At 44.5% G+C, this 16,052-nt stretch overlaps 1 protein-coding gene across 2 annotated transcripts in view; it reads left to right on the top strand.

The window, feature by feature from the left end:
- The window catches only part of NLRC5 (NLR family CARD domain containing 5), a 46,009-nt gene that overhangs the window by 23,301 nt on the left and 6,656 nt on the right, over nt 1-16,052 (top strand). For both annotated transcript variants that reach the window (XM_013099982.5, XM_072043756.1), the window contains exons 19-42: nt 678-761; nt 1,986-2,075; nt 2,202-2,249; nt 2,548-2,622; nt 3,526-3,609; nt 4,228-4,311; nt 4,877-4,966; nt 5,076-5,138; nt 6,119-6,202; nt 6,669-6,752; nt 7,320-7,409; nt 8,147-8,212; nt 8,835-8,918; nt 9,003-9,086; nt 9,703-9,789; nt 10,412-10,492; nt 11,076-11,159; nt 11,555-11,638; nt 12,311-12,394; nt 13,021-13,104; nt 13,197-13,280; nt 13,979-14,062; nt 14,803-14,886; nt 15,938-16,021. In XM_013099982.5, the coding sequence (XP_012955436.4) occupies nt 678-761; nt 1,986-2,075; nt 2,202-2,249; nt 2,548-2,622; nt 3,526-3,609; nt 4,228-4,311; nt 4,877-4,966; nt 5,076-5,138; nt 6,119-6,202; nt 6,669-6,752; nt 7,320-7,409; nt 8,147-8,212; nt 8,835-8,918; nt 9,003-9,086; nt 9,703-9,789; nt 10,412-10,492; nt 11,076-11,159; nt 11,555-11,638; nt 12,311-12,394; nt 13,021-13,104; nt 13,197-13,280; nt 13,979-14,062; nt 14,803-14,886; nt 15,938-16,021 (1,950 nt within the window). The remainder of the gene's footprint in view (nt 1-677; nt 762-1,985; nt 2,076-2,201; nt 2,250-2,547; nt 2,623-3,525; nt 3,610-4,227; nt 4,312-4,876; nt 4,967-5,075; nt 5,139-6,118; nt 6,203-6,668; nt 6,753-7,319; nt 7,410-8,146; nt 8,213-8,834; nt 8,919-9,002; nt 9,087-9,702; nt 9,790-10,411; nt 10,493-11,075; nt 11,160-11,554; nt 11,639-12,310; nt 12,395-13,020; nt 13,105-13,196; nt 13,281-13,978; nt 14,063-14,802; nt 14,887-15,937; nt 16,022-16,052) is intronic.

A 16,052-nucleotide genomic window follows, 5' to 3' on the forward strand; every position in this document is an offset into this window, starting at 1 on the left:
AGCTAGTATCCTTTGCCAAGAAGGCATGCAGTTCTAGTACTCCCTTAGGGCAAAGGTCACAGCTTAGAAATCCAGAAAGGGGCTATTTGATCATATAGCCTTACTCCAGGTGTTACAAAACTGTAAAATCAAGGACCAGCAGAGGCGTGTAGTCTGTTTAACACAGCCTAAGGGCTGGCTATTCCCTTAGGCCTGGCAACCAGTAAAAGAAACTTTGAGGTTTTGCTCTTCATAAGCAATCATATCTCTTGATTTAAATGAACCATGGCCTTTGTAATCCTTATGTGTTCCTTCTCTAGGATTAACCCATCCTCTATCTAACAGCTTCTCTGTTGGGCTCGTCCAGGCTGATCTTTTCTCAGAGCTGTGACCTCCTGGTCCCTGGTAACTGCATTAAAAAGCCGTGCCAGTGTACTTTGCAGATGTGAGAAAAGGATGAGCCTCAAGCTGGGTTTCTGGCTGTCTTGTGCTGGTTAATGCCAGTCTGTAGTTTCCTTGTAGGCTTTAGTTGTAAACAGAGAGGGGCACTGCACATGATATTTGTATTAGGGTGCCAGTGTTCTGCTTTCAGAGCTTTTGTTACTAAGAGCTGATTTTAAACAGTTTTGTTGTGTTTTTTGTTTGTTTGTTTTGTTTGTTTTCTCTATGGAAAGTAAATGCCTTTCTTTAAATCCTAGCTTATCAAATAATTCTCTGGGAGACGAGGGACTTTCGCGGCTGTTTCAGTTCCTCCCGAATTTGAAAATGTTAAGGTCGCTCAAGTGAGTAGCTCACATTTCTCCTTACTCGTGGATGTGGTTTTATGGGAGTATTGATAGTGGAAACACAATGACATTTAGGAAGGGCTGTGAGGATCAAGGGATGTTATAGTATGTGTTTGTTGAGGGTGGTAGACCCACTAAGCTCTCTGGTCTTTTCCCACCTTTAGTCCAGGCCAGATTGACTCCACTTGAAGCTTGACCAAGATCAGTGCCTGAAAGGCTGCATACTCTGTCCTCCATGAAGGAGACGGGTGGTTTTGTCTGCAGGTGTCACACCTGGTTTCTAAAACAGGCTGAGATCTTTAGCAGGCCACTGAATTTTTCCTCTCTCTCTCCCACATCGGGAGAAAGAGCAGTCCTTCCTGTCATGTGGTGGGCATCTTTGGATAAGAGATGCTGGGGAGCTCCAGCTTCAGCAGTGAAGTCTGAATTCAACCACAGTGGTGTGGATTGCATTAATCTGAGCATTCTGCCTGGCACTGCCATTGCAAGTGCATCGTGCAGGACTCTGCTTTAAAGTGTATACTATTGTTCTGCTTTATTGTCCCTGTTTGATTAACTGAACTGCTCTCAAACCAAGACCATTCCATTTACTTCTGTGCAATGAAACACACTGCTGTTATCTGTTGTTTTTTTTTTTTCTTCCTTGCAGCATCATGCAAGATGCCCACTGTCACACTAGGTACTGTAATAAACCTAATAGACCTGACCATGATCTTAGTTACTGTGGGTTTTGTACTGCTACAATTGCAGTTACATCCAAAGAGGTGTTATTGCCTTGCATCAGTATCTTAAAACACAAGGAATTTAATTTAAACATAAGAAAAAAATTGTGTGGAGGATGATCTAGCACTGTGTCAGGTTGCCCAGAGAGACTGTGGATTCTTCATCTTTGGAGATATCCAAAACCCAGCTGGACAATGTCCTGAGAAGTCTGCTGTATTTGACTCTGCTCTGAACAGTAGGGTTGGACTAGGTCATCTCCAGAGGTCCCTTGCAGCCTCAATTGTTCTGTGATTCTCTGAACTCTAAAAGAGAGGGATGAATTTAACAAACACTGGAGTGAGTCTTGTCTGCAGAACTTGGAAGTTCAAAGTACAAGCAGGAAGGTGACAGAGAAGCAGGCTCTGGGAGTGTTGGACAAGGAACTCTATTATCAGTTGACACACCATAAATCATAGTAGTTTTGCTTGCCACAGCTGATTTCATCTCTTCTTCTTGTAGACTTGATAACAACCGGATCTCCCTGAACTCTGTGTTTTGCTTAGCTCAGTCCTTATCTACACTGGAACGCATTAAAACAATGAACCTCAGGTATGACCAAGAGTACTTTTCCTGTGTTTTTGTGCTATTTAAGACCTCAAGCCCTGGTTTTCAGGGAGTGATACAGGAGCACTTGTCTTCAAACTCCATCCTTATTATGTTCTTTTCTGGTTACAGCTTAGGACACATGCAGGTGGTTCATCTAACCTTCTGGGAAAGAATCAGGTAAAATCATACCCATTGATCCATCTAAGCCCGATGTGTGAGTCCCTGAGATGTGCCAAGTAAAGGTTCATTTGTCTCCAAACTCCAGTGAGGGCGGTGGGAACAGGATGGTCTTTTAGGGCTGATTGACAGCAGCTTGAGTCCATAGAGCAGCCAGTAGTATCCCACTGCTTGTCAGAGTTGCAGTCATCTTGCTCCTGGGGAGCAGGAGGCCATTGCCACCACTTCACCCCCTTCTGCAGTTAAATGGGAGCAATGGCATCAGCACAAATGATTGAGGAAACTGTTCTTTCCCCAGGGACAGAAGTACCGGCAGATTGAGAAGAAATTTCCTGGTGCATCCCAAGCACATAGAAAATGGACAATGCTTTCGGTATGGTGGTTCTGGCTTTCTCATGTCACCCGGGAACATAGGGTCTGTATCTGTAGTGTAATGTGTGGACCAGACCTGTGCCTCCAGCTGTGTCTTCTCAGAGGGTTCTCCTGTGCCCTGCCTGCCTTCAGAGGCAGACTCCACTCTCATGGGAAACAGCCTTTTTTTTCCCCTGCTTGTATGTCACTGATTGACCAGATGCAGAAATGGGGCTGGGAGGGGAAGATAGCATCTTTTCCACATGGAGTCGCCCCTGTGAATAAGGTCTGTCTTTAACATCTCGCTCTTCCACTCCTTTCCCTGTTGAAATTGCTCAGGAAGGCCAGTCTCCAAAATAACACACAGTTACAAGGGAGAAGGTAATTTGGCAAAGCCAAACAAATTGGACTAGCTGGTGTCAACCCAGACCAACAGGTGTTCAGTCTGTGGAGCCACCAGAGGGTCACAGTCATATCCCAGAGGCAGCTGGGTCAATAACATACCCTCTTTGGATAGACTTGGGATGCTACAAGTGTATATGTGAAAACAAATAGTGTCTTTTGCTTGTCTGTGCTGTGTGGGGGTAGCTTCTACCCCTAAATAATGGTATACAGACCAGGCTGGATACCGCGTTCATCCCATGGAGGCCTGCCAGCTTGTGTCTCGGGAAGGTATATGCAGTTTCTTTCTTGGTGAAAGAGATGGGAGACACCTTGTTGATGAGCCTTGTTCTGGGAGAACTAAGACAATGCTGAGCAGATGAAGATGCTGTCCAGTGTCCAGAGACAATTGATGTGTTTGTATCATAGTAACACACAAAATGATAGAGTATTTTGGTGCCATGGCTCTCTTAAATCAACTCAGAGCTGGTAAAATCCTCTGGTTGACACAGGTTTTGACTTCTCAGTGCTTTGTTTGCTTCAGTCTCAGGGACTGCACGATGGGTCCTGAGGACGTGACCAGGCTGTGCCAGATACTGGTTCATTGTACCCAGCTGACAGAAATCAAGTAAGTTTCGTGCACTCAGCAACCTTGTCTGTCTGTCTGTCTCTCCAGCCCACAGATACAGATTCAGTGATCAGTTTAACAGCTAATGTAAATCAGCTGTCCTTGGTGGAGCTCACAGTCTTCCTCAGTTATATGGCTAGACATACATTAGTCTCTGCTCCTTGAGGCGCAGACCTGCAGTACAGCCAGAGCAAGAGCACATGGCCCAGTAAGCCACAACCAGCTCCTGGTCGCTCCAGGCAGGAGATGGACACCAAGAAAATTGGATGAATAACACTGAGAATGAAAATTAAGGAATAACAAATAAAAATAGCATAATACCAGTACTGCATGCAGGAAATACATCAATAGCACCATTGTATGAACTTACAATAATAGAAAAGTAAAGCTTTTAAAACTTGTTTTAGAATGTAGAGATCTTACACTTATAGGGATTAGCCTATAAGGACTCATATCACTCAACTTCCACAGCATTCCAGGACCTTTATTGTATTTACCCTGTTATGGTATTTGCCCTTAATGCCCACTTGTGCATGTTCACATCCATGTAGGTTTTACAGAAATCCTTACAAGTTGTCTAAGTTTCCCCTGTAAGCTGTTTTCTTCCTTGTTTTACAGTCTGTCTGGAAATCCACTGAGTGACCAGAGCATTGAGAGATTGCTGAGCTTCCTGCCATACCTCTGTCATTTAACACTACTGAGGTAACGTTAACCCATGTGTGTGGTCAGCACCTTTCAGCTCTGCCCCTGTAGGGATCTGGCATCCAGCCACACTTGGGACCAGAAGTGTTTCCTGGCAGCATATTGGCCATTTAAGCTTGGAATTTAGGTTGGAGAGGTGCTGTCAGGGGCTAGGTCAGTCTTACCGTGTGGATAAAAAGCCCAGAAGGATCTTTGCTATCTCCTGCTAGTAGTTATAGCATGGAGGAGCTGCAGTGGCTGAATTTGCTCACTCAGGAGGTTCTTTCCAGTCTGGAGTCTCCCTAGTCCAAATGGCCACCCTTCACCACCTGAAGAGGAGGTGTTTAGTGGATGCCCTTGGTCTGTACTCCCTTTTTAGTTAAAGGAAACTAAAAGAGACCCTACTTTAGTCAAAAGAATGCTGGATTCCCGTGCTCAAAACCTTACATCCTTGCACAGTGATACTGAATTAAATGGGCTGGATCCAGGCTTTTGCATCACAGAGTTGGGAAAATTGGATCATGCGTATAGAAAATGTTCTTCCTGGGACCTGATTTCATTCTTTTTTCTTTCCTTTCCTTTTCAGTATTAAGAACAGCACATTTTCACCACGTTGCGCCATCTTATTCACCAACTCTATCGGTCTCTGTGAGCGGATCAGAAAGGTAGAAGTTCGGTAAGACACTCAGATCACTTGGAGCCTAGCAGCTCAGCTTTAAAGAAATTACAAAGCTTGCCTTCTTTGAAGACCATTGCTGAAGGATTGTCTTTTCTCTTTGCTTCAGGTCAAATCAAAATGCTTTTTTGCATTTAGGAACGAGCACACACAGCCAGAAGACATCCTGCAGGTACTGGCATAAAACAATTATAATTTGCTTTTTTTGATTAGGCTTGAAACATTAGTGCAACATTTGAGATGTACCAGGATAGCAGAGGACCGTACCTTTCTTGAGTGGTAACTGGACCATTCCTGGTCATATCATAGAATCGAGGAATGTATGGGTTGGAAGGGGCCTTAAAGATTATCTAATTCCAACCCTCTGCTGTGGGCAGGGACACCTTCCACTAGACCAGGTTGCTCTAAGTCTTCCAGGAATGGGGCATCCATGGCTTCTCTGGGCAACCTGTTCCAGTGTCTCACCACCCTCATAGTAAAGAACTTCTTCCGTATATCTAATCTAAATCTCTTTTAGTTTAAAGCCATTACCACTTGTTCTATCACTTCCTGATAAAGAATTCCTCTCCATCCTCAGTAGACCCAAATTCTGCTGTACAAGCAACTGATTTGAGCCCTAACCACCACCATTTTCCCAAATGTCAGTCTCAAATTCTGGGTAATAGACACTCTAGATAATCATTTGTGTGATGTATACGTGTTATCACGGAATCACAGAATTGTCTAGTTTGGAAGAGACCTCAAGATCATCAAATCCAACCTCTGACCTAACACTAACCAGTCCTCCACTAAACCATATCGCTAAGATATGGTTTGGTGTTGTGGTTATGGTTATGTGCTTGCTTCCTCCTGGGAGCAATGGTTGCAGGGTGCCCCTGTAAAGAAGACTGTAACAGTAGAAGACTGACAGCTAGGCAGTGCATAGATGGGAAAAATGTGAAGAGATCTGCTTCCCACCTGCAATGTAGGGTTTGTCATTACCAACCTCAGGGAGGTGTTTCAAACACTGGCAAGCTAAGGGCATTCAGTTCACCTCAGTAAACGTTTCACAGACACTGCTGTAAAAAAGCAACTGCTGATGGGCAGCTGTCAGTGTTCAGGCTGAACCTGATGGCTGAACATGCTTTAACTCTCTTCCTGTCTCTTGTGCAGCCTGACAGACTGTGCTATCAGTCAAGGGCAGATAGAGGAGCTCTGCGGAGTCCTGGAGCAGCATGGGCGGCTGGCAGAAGTAGAGTAAGTGGGGCTTGGATTGTCACCGTGACCTTGAGTAGAAGTCACTGAGGGAGAGCTGGGTCAGCGTGGTTCAGCATTGCCCTGGGTTTCCCAGCTTCTCTGCATATTCATTTGTGCTCCTTTAGGCTGTTTAGAAATTGATTTAGAAATTGATTAGTAATCACACAGCTCCTTTATATATATTAAAGAGGACTTGAGATGGAATTGGACAGTATCCTTGGGATTGTGACTCTGTGGTCATTTTGAGTTATTGGCTACTTTGTTTGAGCTCTTCTCTCAGACTGTGCTTGGAGCTCTTCGTTTGAGCTTGCTCTGGAGCCCATGCATTAAGTATTTTTTTTTAGGGCAGTAGTTTGTATTAGACAGACCTTTAGAGGCTGAGCTGAGTCCTTTGAAGCTTCTCAGAGGAACATTGCTGCTTAAAAGGCTGAGTTTTGTTTTTCTACCTTGTTCTTTTGCCTTTCAGTCTCTCCAGGAATCAGCTAGGGGATGAAGGCCTGAGGTTCCTCTTGGACCACTTGCATCGAGTGCATGTTACCTGTTCCCTCAAGTAAGAAAACACACTGTGAACCTGTGGGCTCAGGGAAGCTCTTGAACCATTCCATGAGCACAGTGCCCCAGTGGAGCAGAAGGTGCCCTAATGGAAAAGTGCTCATGTAATCCCTCCTGAAGCTGCTTGTCATGCTTCTTGTCCAGTCCTGCCACAGGAGGTAAGGTCTGAGTGAGCCGTGAGCACAACTCAAGACCTTTCTAGGCCAGGGCAACTAATGGGTTGATCCAAAAGCTGCTGAAGTAAGTAAAAGTCTTTCTATTAGCATCAGGGCCCCTGAGGCCCTGAGAGTGACAGCATGACAGAAGTTGATGTAGTCCCCTGAGTCTTCAGTACATTGTCCTCTCTGAGTGCAACATGCAAGTTGGCTGTCACCCAAGTTATCAGTGCTTTGTCTTGGAGGGGTTTCATGCATTTAGCACCAGCTAGAGGGGACCAACACCCCACAAACTGCTCTGCTTTTAATGCCAACTTGAATTTTGAACTTCAATTTTGCCTCTCTGGCTAAGTAACTTGGGGACAACCCTGATTCTTACCACCTGAAAAACCTTTCTTTTCTTTTTGCAGTCTCAGCCATAACAGAATTTCTCAGGATGGAGTTCTGCATCTCATAAATGCGTTTGCCACATCTGGAAACGTCACTGAAGTTCTGGTCAGGTATGTGTCTCCTGACTCTTCCCTGCATTTTTCCTTTTAATTGTCCTGGACTTTGTGGTCTTTAGGTAATAATTACAAGGACAATGTTCTGAGCTGACTTTATGTATATGTGCATGCAAAGGTTTTGCTTATGTCTGTTTCTCCAGCAAATATGGCCCATTGACTCTGTGCTTGTGCTGTCAGGAACTGCTTTTTCTCACAGATTAAAGTCACAAAGACCCAGCTTTGTGACATTAATGCTGCACTTCATGCACTTCATGCTGCACTTCAGCACTTATCATTGTTTATGTTTATGTGGAGCAGCTGGTCCCTTGTGAACCAAATTTAACCATGGTCACTTTCATTCATTCATTTCATTTCATTCAAGCTGTTAAATGTAGGTGCCAAATCTCTTGGCTGAGTCATTTTCAAGAAGCTCATTTTTCTGTTGCAGCTCTCCCCAGAGCTTGGCAGAGGAGCAGAGAGTGCAGGGACAGCAGGAGGCAGACAAAAGCAGGGCAGATTAGGATTGCTTCTGCAACTGCTAGTGCTGGTTTATGCCAGTTTAGCATTAGTGAAACCTTGTCGAAATATTCCCCTGGGTTGATTTATCATACTGAGAGGTGAGCTGGCCTAGCTCACTGTGTCACTGCTGTGCTGCGTTGCTTTGTGCAGTTGAATGTACTGTTAAATTCTGACCATGGGGAAAATAATCGTTTTCTCTCCAAATCATCTACTCACGTGTCTTCTCTGTGCAGTTTGTGCTCCAAAGCAACTTTACTCATGGAACTGACAAGCAGAGATGACCCAAGAAAGATTTTGAGGTAAACAATACAGACTTTTTCTTTGGTGATTTATTTGACAAAAATGCTGTCTTGTTTGTTTAGGGAGAACCCCACATCCCCTTCTCTTATTGCTTCCCAATGACTGTTCCTCATCTCCATAGCCTGCTGAAGGTGTCACACAGCCTTGTCTGCCTTCACAGCTCTTATGCAGTTGTCACCTTGGTTGTTAGATTGGAGTGAGACCCAGCTATCCCACCCCACTGCATGCTTTGCTTTCTCCAGTGAAGGAGGCAAGGAGTGTGCATCAGAAAGGACGTATGGTGCCCTCTGGGAGGGTCTCTTGTCTGGATGACCACAATCTTAGGGTGTTCTGTGGTGTATCTGCTTGGTGTCACTACAGTCAGTGGGTTCAGTCACAGGACAGGGTGCTACAAAAAGCTGCACCATTAGGATGCATGTTATGGAGGCCCCTGTGTCAGCACATGCAACAGGTATTTTTGAAGTGTTGCCAGAATTGTTTTGGAAGACCTGTGAGGCATTTGAAGTTTTGGTATGATCCTTCTTTTTATGTGAGTAATGGTTGTGGTACCTGAGATTTCTGGGTCAGAAAGCCTGGATTGTTCATAAGGAACTAAGACCATTCTCTTTTGCATCCTTTCAGCCTCACAGAGTGCAACTTTCAGGCAGAGCACTTGGAAAAGCTATGGTTAGTCCTGGAAAAGTGCACCAGTCTGACAGAATACATGTGAGTTAACGGCTGATTAAAAGCTTGCTTGGACCCATTGGGCTTGTTTGTAAGCTGTTCATTATAATGATCTTTTTTTTCTAGATCCTCAAGTAACAACCTGACAGTGCATGCTGCAGAGAGGCTTTTACATTCATTGAGGAAAACTTCAGGTCCTCTAAAAATCAGGTACAGTGTCCCTGTGCTGTTTTAGATATTAATATGGGACTGGTCTGATAATCTAAGATGTGCTTTCATCAAAAGTAACAGTGAACTGTACTTCTTCAAGAGACAGGTTGTGTTAGCCTGAGAAATTCCCATGGATGACTCTAAGTTGTTTGTATTTCAGCTTTATCTCCTTGATTCATTACTAAGCATCATGTAAAGCTGCGGCCACAAACTGTGCTGTTTTTGTAGACTTTTACCTGCTTTACAAAGAAGGGTTCTAATTCTGTGTGAACACTTTCATACCATGATCCTAACCAAACCTCACCAGAGCATCCTACAGTTCAGCTGGGTAACAAGTTCTTTACTTCTCCCAAAATGTGTTTTCTTAGAGCCACAAGGGCAAGGCTCCTTCTCATTGCTGTCAGTGGTAAGCATACAGAAGAGAAGTTTGCATCCTCCTCCACAGGGGCTGCTTCTCCTCTGTTCTCCGTTTGCATCCTGTTTCCTATGTACACATTACTTTGATGAGCAAAGAGTCCCTGCTGTGTATATTAGACTGCTGAGCACTCAGCTGACGGAGGCAGAGAAGGATCTGTGCATGTGAATAAAGCATAGCTGTCTGTTTTGTGCTTTACAGCATAAAAGAGCCATGGGTATGTAAAAAAAGTGTCATGAACCTTCTTGAGCTGGCTGTCCAGGCCTGTGGAAACATTACTGCAATCACGTAAGTAGCACCTCAAGTTCTGGTATCTTTTAGATATTTTAATTTAGCCTGGGACTTGTAAAGAAACAGTATTGAAGCCAGCACTTCAACTTACTCTTGTTCTCTATGCTCTGACGCCAGTGCATTTGTAAGCCATTAACCACCTTAAGTTGACTTAGACCCAAATGCCTGGAAGGTTGAAGTTCTTACAAAGTTTGTGGTCACACAGCTTAGAGGTTCAGTGGAAAGGAGGCCCTGTTCTTGGTCTCCCTTGGGAGAGGGGATGTCCAGATATGTAGTTTGTATTGGGCACAGAGAATTCATGCAGCAGAGGTGTGCTCTCCCCATCACAGAAAAAGCTGCTGACCGAGCTTGTGGTGTACTTGAACATCAAAGGATCCAGTCACAGAACAGGGCCATAGGAAGCAGCTCTGTGACCTATGCTGCCCATGGACTGGCTCATTTACAATTAGAGGCTGTTTTTTTAGTTTAAACATTGCAAACCTGTTTGGAAATGCATGGTTAGCATTCATATAGCAGCATAGTCTTGTCCCATCCCGTGCTCTGTTTTTCTTCTTTAAAACATGATTTGCTCCCTCAAGAGTGCACAGGTTTATGATGTTCTCTAATCTCTATCTTCCAGGATATGTAAAGATAAAAGCCTCTTCCAATTAGGCGTAAGCTTCCCATGCTGCCTGGAGAAGGTGGAATCAGTCGTTAGCAGGTGAGAAAGCATCTATTTGTCATTTTCCACTTGTTCTGCTGCTCACCATGGGATGAAAAATATCTTCAGAGTGTCTGAGGCTCTCATCTCCATACATTCAGTTTCAGAACACCTCTATGGTGTTCAGAACACCTCTATGGTGTTCTGAAAGGCAGAGGAACCTTATTTGTGCACACGTGATTTGCAGGACACCCATACTGGAACTACTTAAGGCTATAAAAATCTTCTATCTTCCCTGCAGGACCAGGGGTGCTTGCTCAGAAGACTTGAGCACTTCAGAGACCGTTACAACATGCTGGTTTCTGCATGAACTTGTAGGACAAGAACAGCATCAGTGTCTTCTTCCCTTTGTGTAGCTGAAGAAGGCAGCACTGATCTTGTGCAGTTGGGGAGGGCTGTGTTTCACTGTGCTAGACTGTGGTGTAGACAAGACACAGGAGAGTCTGGAGAGGGCATTTCCCAAGCCCTGATCTGTTCCTAAGCTTGGCCATAAAGGGCACCAGCTGCTGCAGTGGGAAGGCTGTGTATAACCATGGGAATTGCTGATCATCCCTGTTAACTTGTGTGTGTTTGTAACCTGCAGATTGAATCTCCATGAGCCAGAAATCAAGCGTGCTTGCTTCTATCAAAGGGTTCTTGAAAAATGCATCCAGCTTCAGGAACTGAGGTGAGTTGCCAGGCATCACAGATGATTTTTGGGGGAAGAGAGTAGCTTTTCTTTTTCTGTTTGTGAGGGCACACAGTGGGTCGGGGAGAGGCCAGTGCAAGGTAACAGTCCCTACCCTCTGGATCCCCTACCTTGAGTGTTTGAATGGGAAACAGAAAAGACCCATAAACCTCATGGTTTCCTGGGGTATCCCGTGAAGGCATCTAAATCTCCCCTGTAACCAACTAATCTGTGCTCTCCCATCATGACTGGGAGATACACTGGGACCATGTCAAGTGTCAATATCTTGACAATTCTTGAGTGTCCCAGCACTGGGGTGCTTTAGCTGTAGGCTTGGTACAAACCTTTTGTCACCAGTGGATCATCAGCTCAGATCTGTTGTTCTGTTCTTGCAGATGGTCTCATGTTGAACTCCACGATGATGACACAAAAATTCTAGTCACAGTTTTGCTACCTCTTCCAAAGCTGAAGAAGTTTGAGTATGTCCCCATCTGTGGTCGCTTCTTTATGCTTTATGGTTTGCTCAGCCCTGTGCGTCTGACCCTGATGCTCTCTGAATCGCTTTTTCTGGAATATGGCCATGAGCTTTGTGATCTCTGCTGCGCTATGTCTAGCTTGTGAACTCAACAGCTCTGTGTAGCCTGTGTTGTGAGTGGTTGTAGAGCCATCATTTGCATGTTTCAAGGTTTTCCTCTTTTCCTTTTGGCAAATGAAAGTGGCTTAAGATGGAGACCTTGGCTTTTGTTTACGTTGTACGTAATTTTATACTGCCCTACTATGTAAAAGATTTTTCTGGTATGAGTATCATTCAGTCCTTTTCACAGCCCTCTTCAACTGTCTGCTGCAAGTTCATAAATGAGAGGCAAGCTTATAAAGGGTATCTCTGTCCAGTAGAATGCTGGGGGGATTGGTTAGCCCAGAGATGGTCTGCACGTGTATATCCTGTGTCTTAGAGATCTCTCTGAACTACCCACTCCTCATAGTCCTGTACACTGGAGATGGGGAATTCTCTCCAAACTCATTGGTCCCTGATATTGGTCCCTCTGCTGGCCAGAGTTTGGAATGGGACAGCAGGCTTGTCAGTGAAGTAAACTCCCTTTTCTCGCTGTGCTGAGAACTGACCTTCTTATCTAATCTTCGCTATTTCTCAGGCTGACCTCTTGCAGTATTATGCCAACTGGGATTGATTACTTGATCACAGGCTTGCAGAAGTGCCAGGCCATTGAAGAGCTCAGGTGAGTGTACCAGGCTGTCCAGTGTCTGCCAGGTCTTTCTCAAAGCTGTAGTTAAACTACACACTCTCCTGTTTGTACTATGTACAGACATAGTTTTCTGTATGGCTAGAGGACTTCAGATAGGGAAAAAGCAACAACACCCTTTTATATGCAGTGAAGGATGGATAGGAGAAACAGAGATCAGTGGTCTGGGGCAAGGAACATCGAGTGAAGAAATCAAGTGTTTTGGTAGCTGGTATTTGCTGGGAGGCAGTGATTCCAGCGTGGCAGTTCCAGAGCTAACAGTTTGCTCCTGGAGGATGATCTGGTGGCCTGCATGCAGAAGTGGCTTTTCCAGGCACCTACATGTGAGGCATCCTTCTGTTACAAAGCGCCCCTGGACCACAAGGGCTTTGCCATATTGTGGGCACGGTGGCACCCTGCTCCAGAGATTTAGGATTCTTGGTGTTTTATCAGCATCCAAAAGCATCCAGTAGAATTGTTTTAGGGAACAAAATTGAAAACTACTCACAAGGACTAGAATACACTCCTATTTCTCTTTGCCCTTGTACTGCTGTCTTCTGTTCTAAATGCTTTCATAGCTGCCCGTGGGTAATTAGTTGTTCCTGTGTTATTTTGTCTTTTAGCCTGGGCCACATGAAACTCAGTGATGCGGCCATTCCTATGCTTGTGCTGGGCCTCTGTAAAATGCCATCTCTGAAAAGGCTAATGTAAGTATGTGACTGCAGCTCACCTCTAGCCCATCTTCTGGTATTGAATAACACGAGCTTGATGTCCTTTCTCCTGGGGATGTCCTTTCCAGCTTGAACCATAACAGTATCGGTAATGATGGTTGCTCCAGACTCGCAGAAGCCTTGAGGAACATGCACTGCATGGAAGAAATCAAGTAAGTTCTGTCTTTCTTACAATCTCACATCAGCAGAGTGGTGACCCCTAGTGACAACATTTGGAGAGATCCAGATGTGCTCATACACGATGTAGTGAAAGCAAAGAGGTTACAAAATGCTCATGTATGAGGTAGCTGGGGTTTGAGGTAAATCAGAGCCTGATGTTGGGAAGGTGAGAGTTTGGTCTAATGTCATTCTGCTGCAGTTACATAGAAAATGTGTTAAATTTAGCATCTGGGTTTAAATATTTTCTGAAAACCCTGTTTAGAACAGGGCCGGAGTCCCCCTTTTCTCCTGAGAGAACCTCAAACCAAGCTGTTCCCTGTTCTGAAAATATCTGAATCTAGAGCCAACCCCAGGCTTGCTCTGCTTTTTTGACCCCCTTCTTTCTACCCAGGTCCTGTCCCTCCTCGACCGTAGTGGTTTGGAAGATTACAGCCAGCTGTGTTTTGGGATTCTGGCTGAAGTAATTTTCTACCCATTAGCAAGATCTAGTGATTTTGATTGCTGTTTGTAGTTTTTTAATGCCTCATTAACAGCTTCAAGTCTTTCATGAGAGAGTTAAGACAAGCAGCTCTTTTATTCTCCTGTCAAAGTCAGAGCTATCATCCAGCAGATGGGAGACATTAAATAAGATGTCATACTGTGGTGCTTGGGATTTTCCTTTGCAACACAACCTTTTTTCTCCTCTTTAAAGTCTAGCCCACAACAAGATTGGAGATCCAGGCCTGATAAATATAGCCACTGTCCTGCTGGAAATGCAAAACCTGAAGAGAATCAAGTGAGTCACTTTGTTTGCAGTGATTTTGGGATATTGCTGCAGTTGGTGGGAAAGCCTGTGTGGGAAGCCTTCAGTACTTGTTGGCCTTTGCTTGAACAGAGAGTTGTGTCCTTGTGTCCTGGAAAGTAAATACACAAACTCATGGGGAATCTTACAAGTCTCAGATCTATGCAGCGTTTTCCCTTGGGCTGTGTAAGGTTCCCAGAGTGGTGTCCCCCAGTGTTGCTACACTGCTTTTCTTTTCCTAGTGGAAGTAGAGGTGAAATTGAAAATTCATCAGGGCTGTCTTCAGACTGTCTTCTGATATGGCTTCTACTGTGTTCAGACAAGGCTCTCAGAGATGTGGATTCAAACAATCTCCCATAAGAGGGAACAGATATGAGAGCAACCAGGTTGTATTTTAGGCTCAGCTCTGGAGTATGCCTTGAACTTTTTTGAAAGTAAAAACCTGATAATGACTTGAACAACAACCAGGAATTCCAAATTCCCTCTGGAAGAAAGAAAACTGCTCCTTCCTCCCAGTATCTGCCAAGGCAGGAGAGACTCGGTAGGTGAGGTAAACACATGACAAATCCCCAGGCCATTTTCCAGAGATTTATGGGGATATACCACTGCAGCCCCAGGTAGCCCATCACTGCAGTGACCCAGGTCTTCCCTTAGACCAGACCACAGTAAAGTATCTTAAGCAGGTACATTCCAGTTCTTGTTCAGTCACTGAGAATCTTTCATGCTTATTTTAGCCTTTCAGGGAATAGTCCTAGTCCTACTGGAGGGGAAAAGCTGATGGAAGCTCTTGCCTGTTGCAAGCACATCGAGGAGTTACTGTAAGTGTGTAATTTCCAATGTCCCATCAGGAGGTAGGGCAAATAGCAAGGCATAGAAACCAAATCTAATCTGGCTCCACTAAAGCTAAAGTCAATTTTAATATTGATTCTTGTGAAAGCAGAGTAAAAACTCACAGTTGAATAGGACAGGAATGTGTGGTGCTGGCTGTGGGACGTTAGGGGATTTCATGTTCACTGCAATATCTTGGAGATTCCCAAGAACTGTACAAACTGTATCCAGTGGAGAAGAGCTGGATCTGCAGTTTGACAGCAAGTGTCATAGGCATATAGACTGTGCAGTGCGTTTTTTGCCTAAGAAATCAGCTTTAATCGCTATGGCTACAAAAATGGAGGGAAGATGACAGATAAAGGCTTTTATCAGCCATATTTATTGTCAGTCATTCCATTTCAGACCACTTTATAGAGCAAATGTACCCTGACATATTAAACAAATAAGAAAATTTAAACAGAACAAATCAGAAGAAACTATTCTGTTCCAATTAAAATGCTGAAGCTATTAAAATAACTTTCAGATTACAACATTCTGGACTAAGGACACATTACAAAGTGCAATTTCGGTATAATTCCAGCTCAGGACAGCTGTGGTGGTTTTACTCAGGTGGACAGCCAAGTTCCACCTGGCTGCTGTCTCACCTATGTCTCTCCTATGCTTGCCTAGATAGTGAGATGAGGAAGGTTGGCTGCTCTTGCAGCAGACAAATCTTACAGCAAAGATGAGGAACAGAAAATAGGAGTTGTTTAACTTTGTCTGTCGTACCATTAAGGTGATATCCAGAAGCATCACCACAGTGTGAGTACAGCACATTTTACTTCACTATTTAACTTCTGCTGTAGGATTACAAAACCTCATTGTTATTTCTGCCCACCCTCAGTGTCCTTTGGATTGCAGACATTAGCTTCTTTCAGTGCAGTCCCATGCACATGTGGGTGAGGAATGGGGGTCACAGATATGGGTAGGTGACAGGTGGGTGAGGAATGAGGCCCTGTATCTCACTGCCAGTAAGTAACATTTTGTTTCTGCCCCTTCCAGACTATCAAGGAATGTTTTTGGAGATGGGGTAGCAGTGAAACTTGCCCTCTGTCTGCCTCATGTGAGCAGCCTGAAGATCCTGCAGTAAGTATCAGCCTCTGCTCAGGGAAAGCAG

Source organism: Anas platyrhynchos, chromosome 12 (genome assembly GCF_047663525.1).
Source record: "Anas platyrhynchos isolate ZD024472 breed Pekin duck chromosome 12, IASCAAS_PekinDuck_T2T, whole genome shotgun sequence".
Lineage (NCBI taxonomy): Eukaryota > Metazoa > Chordata > Aves > Anseriformes > Anatidae > Anas > Anas platyrhynchos.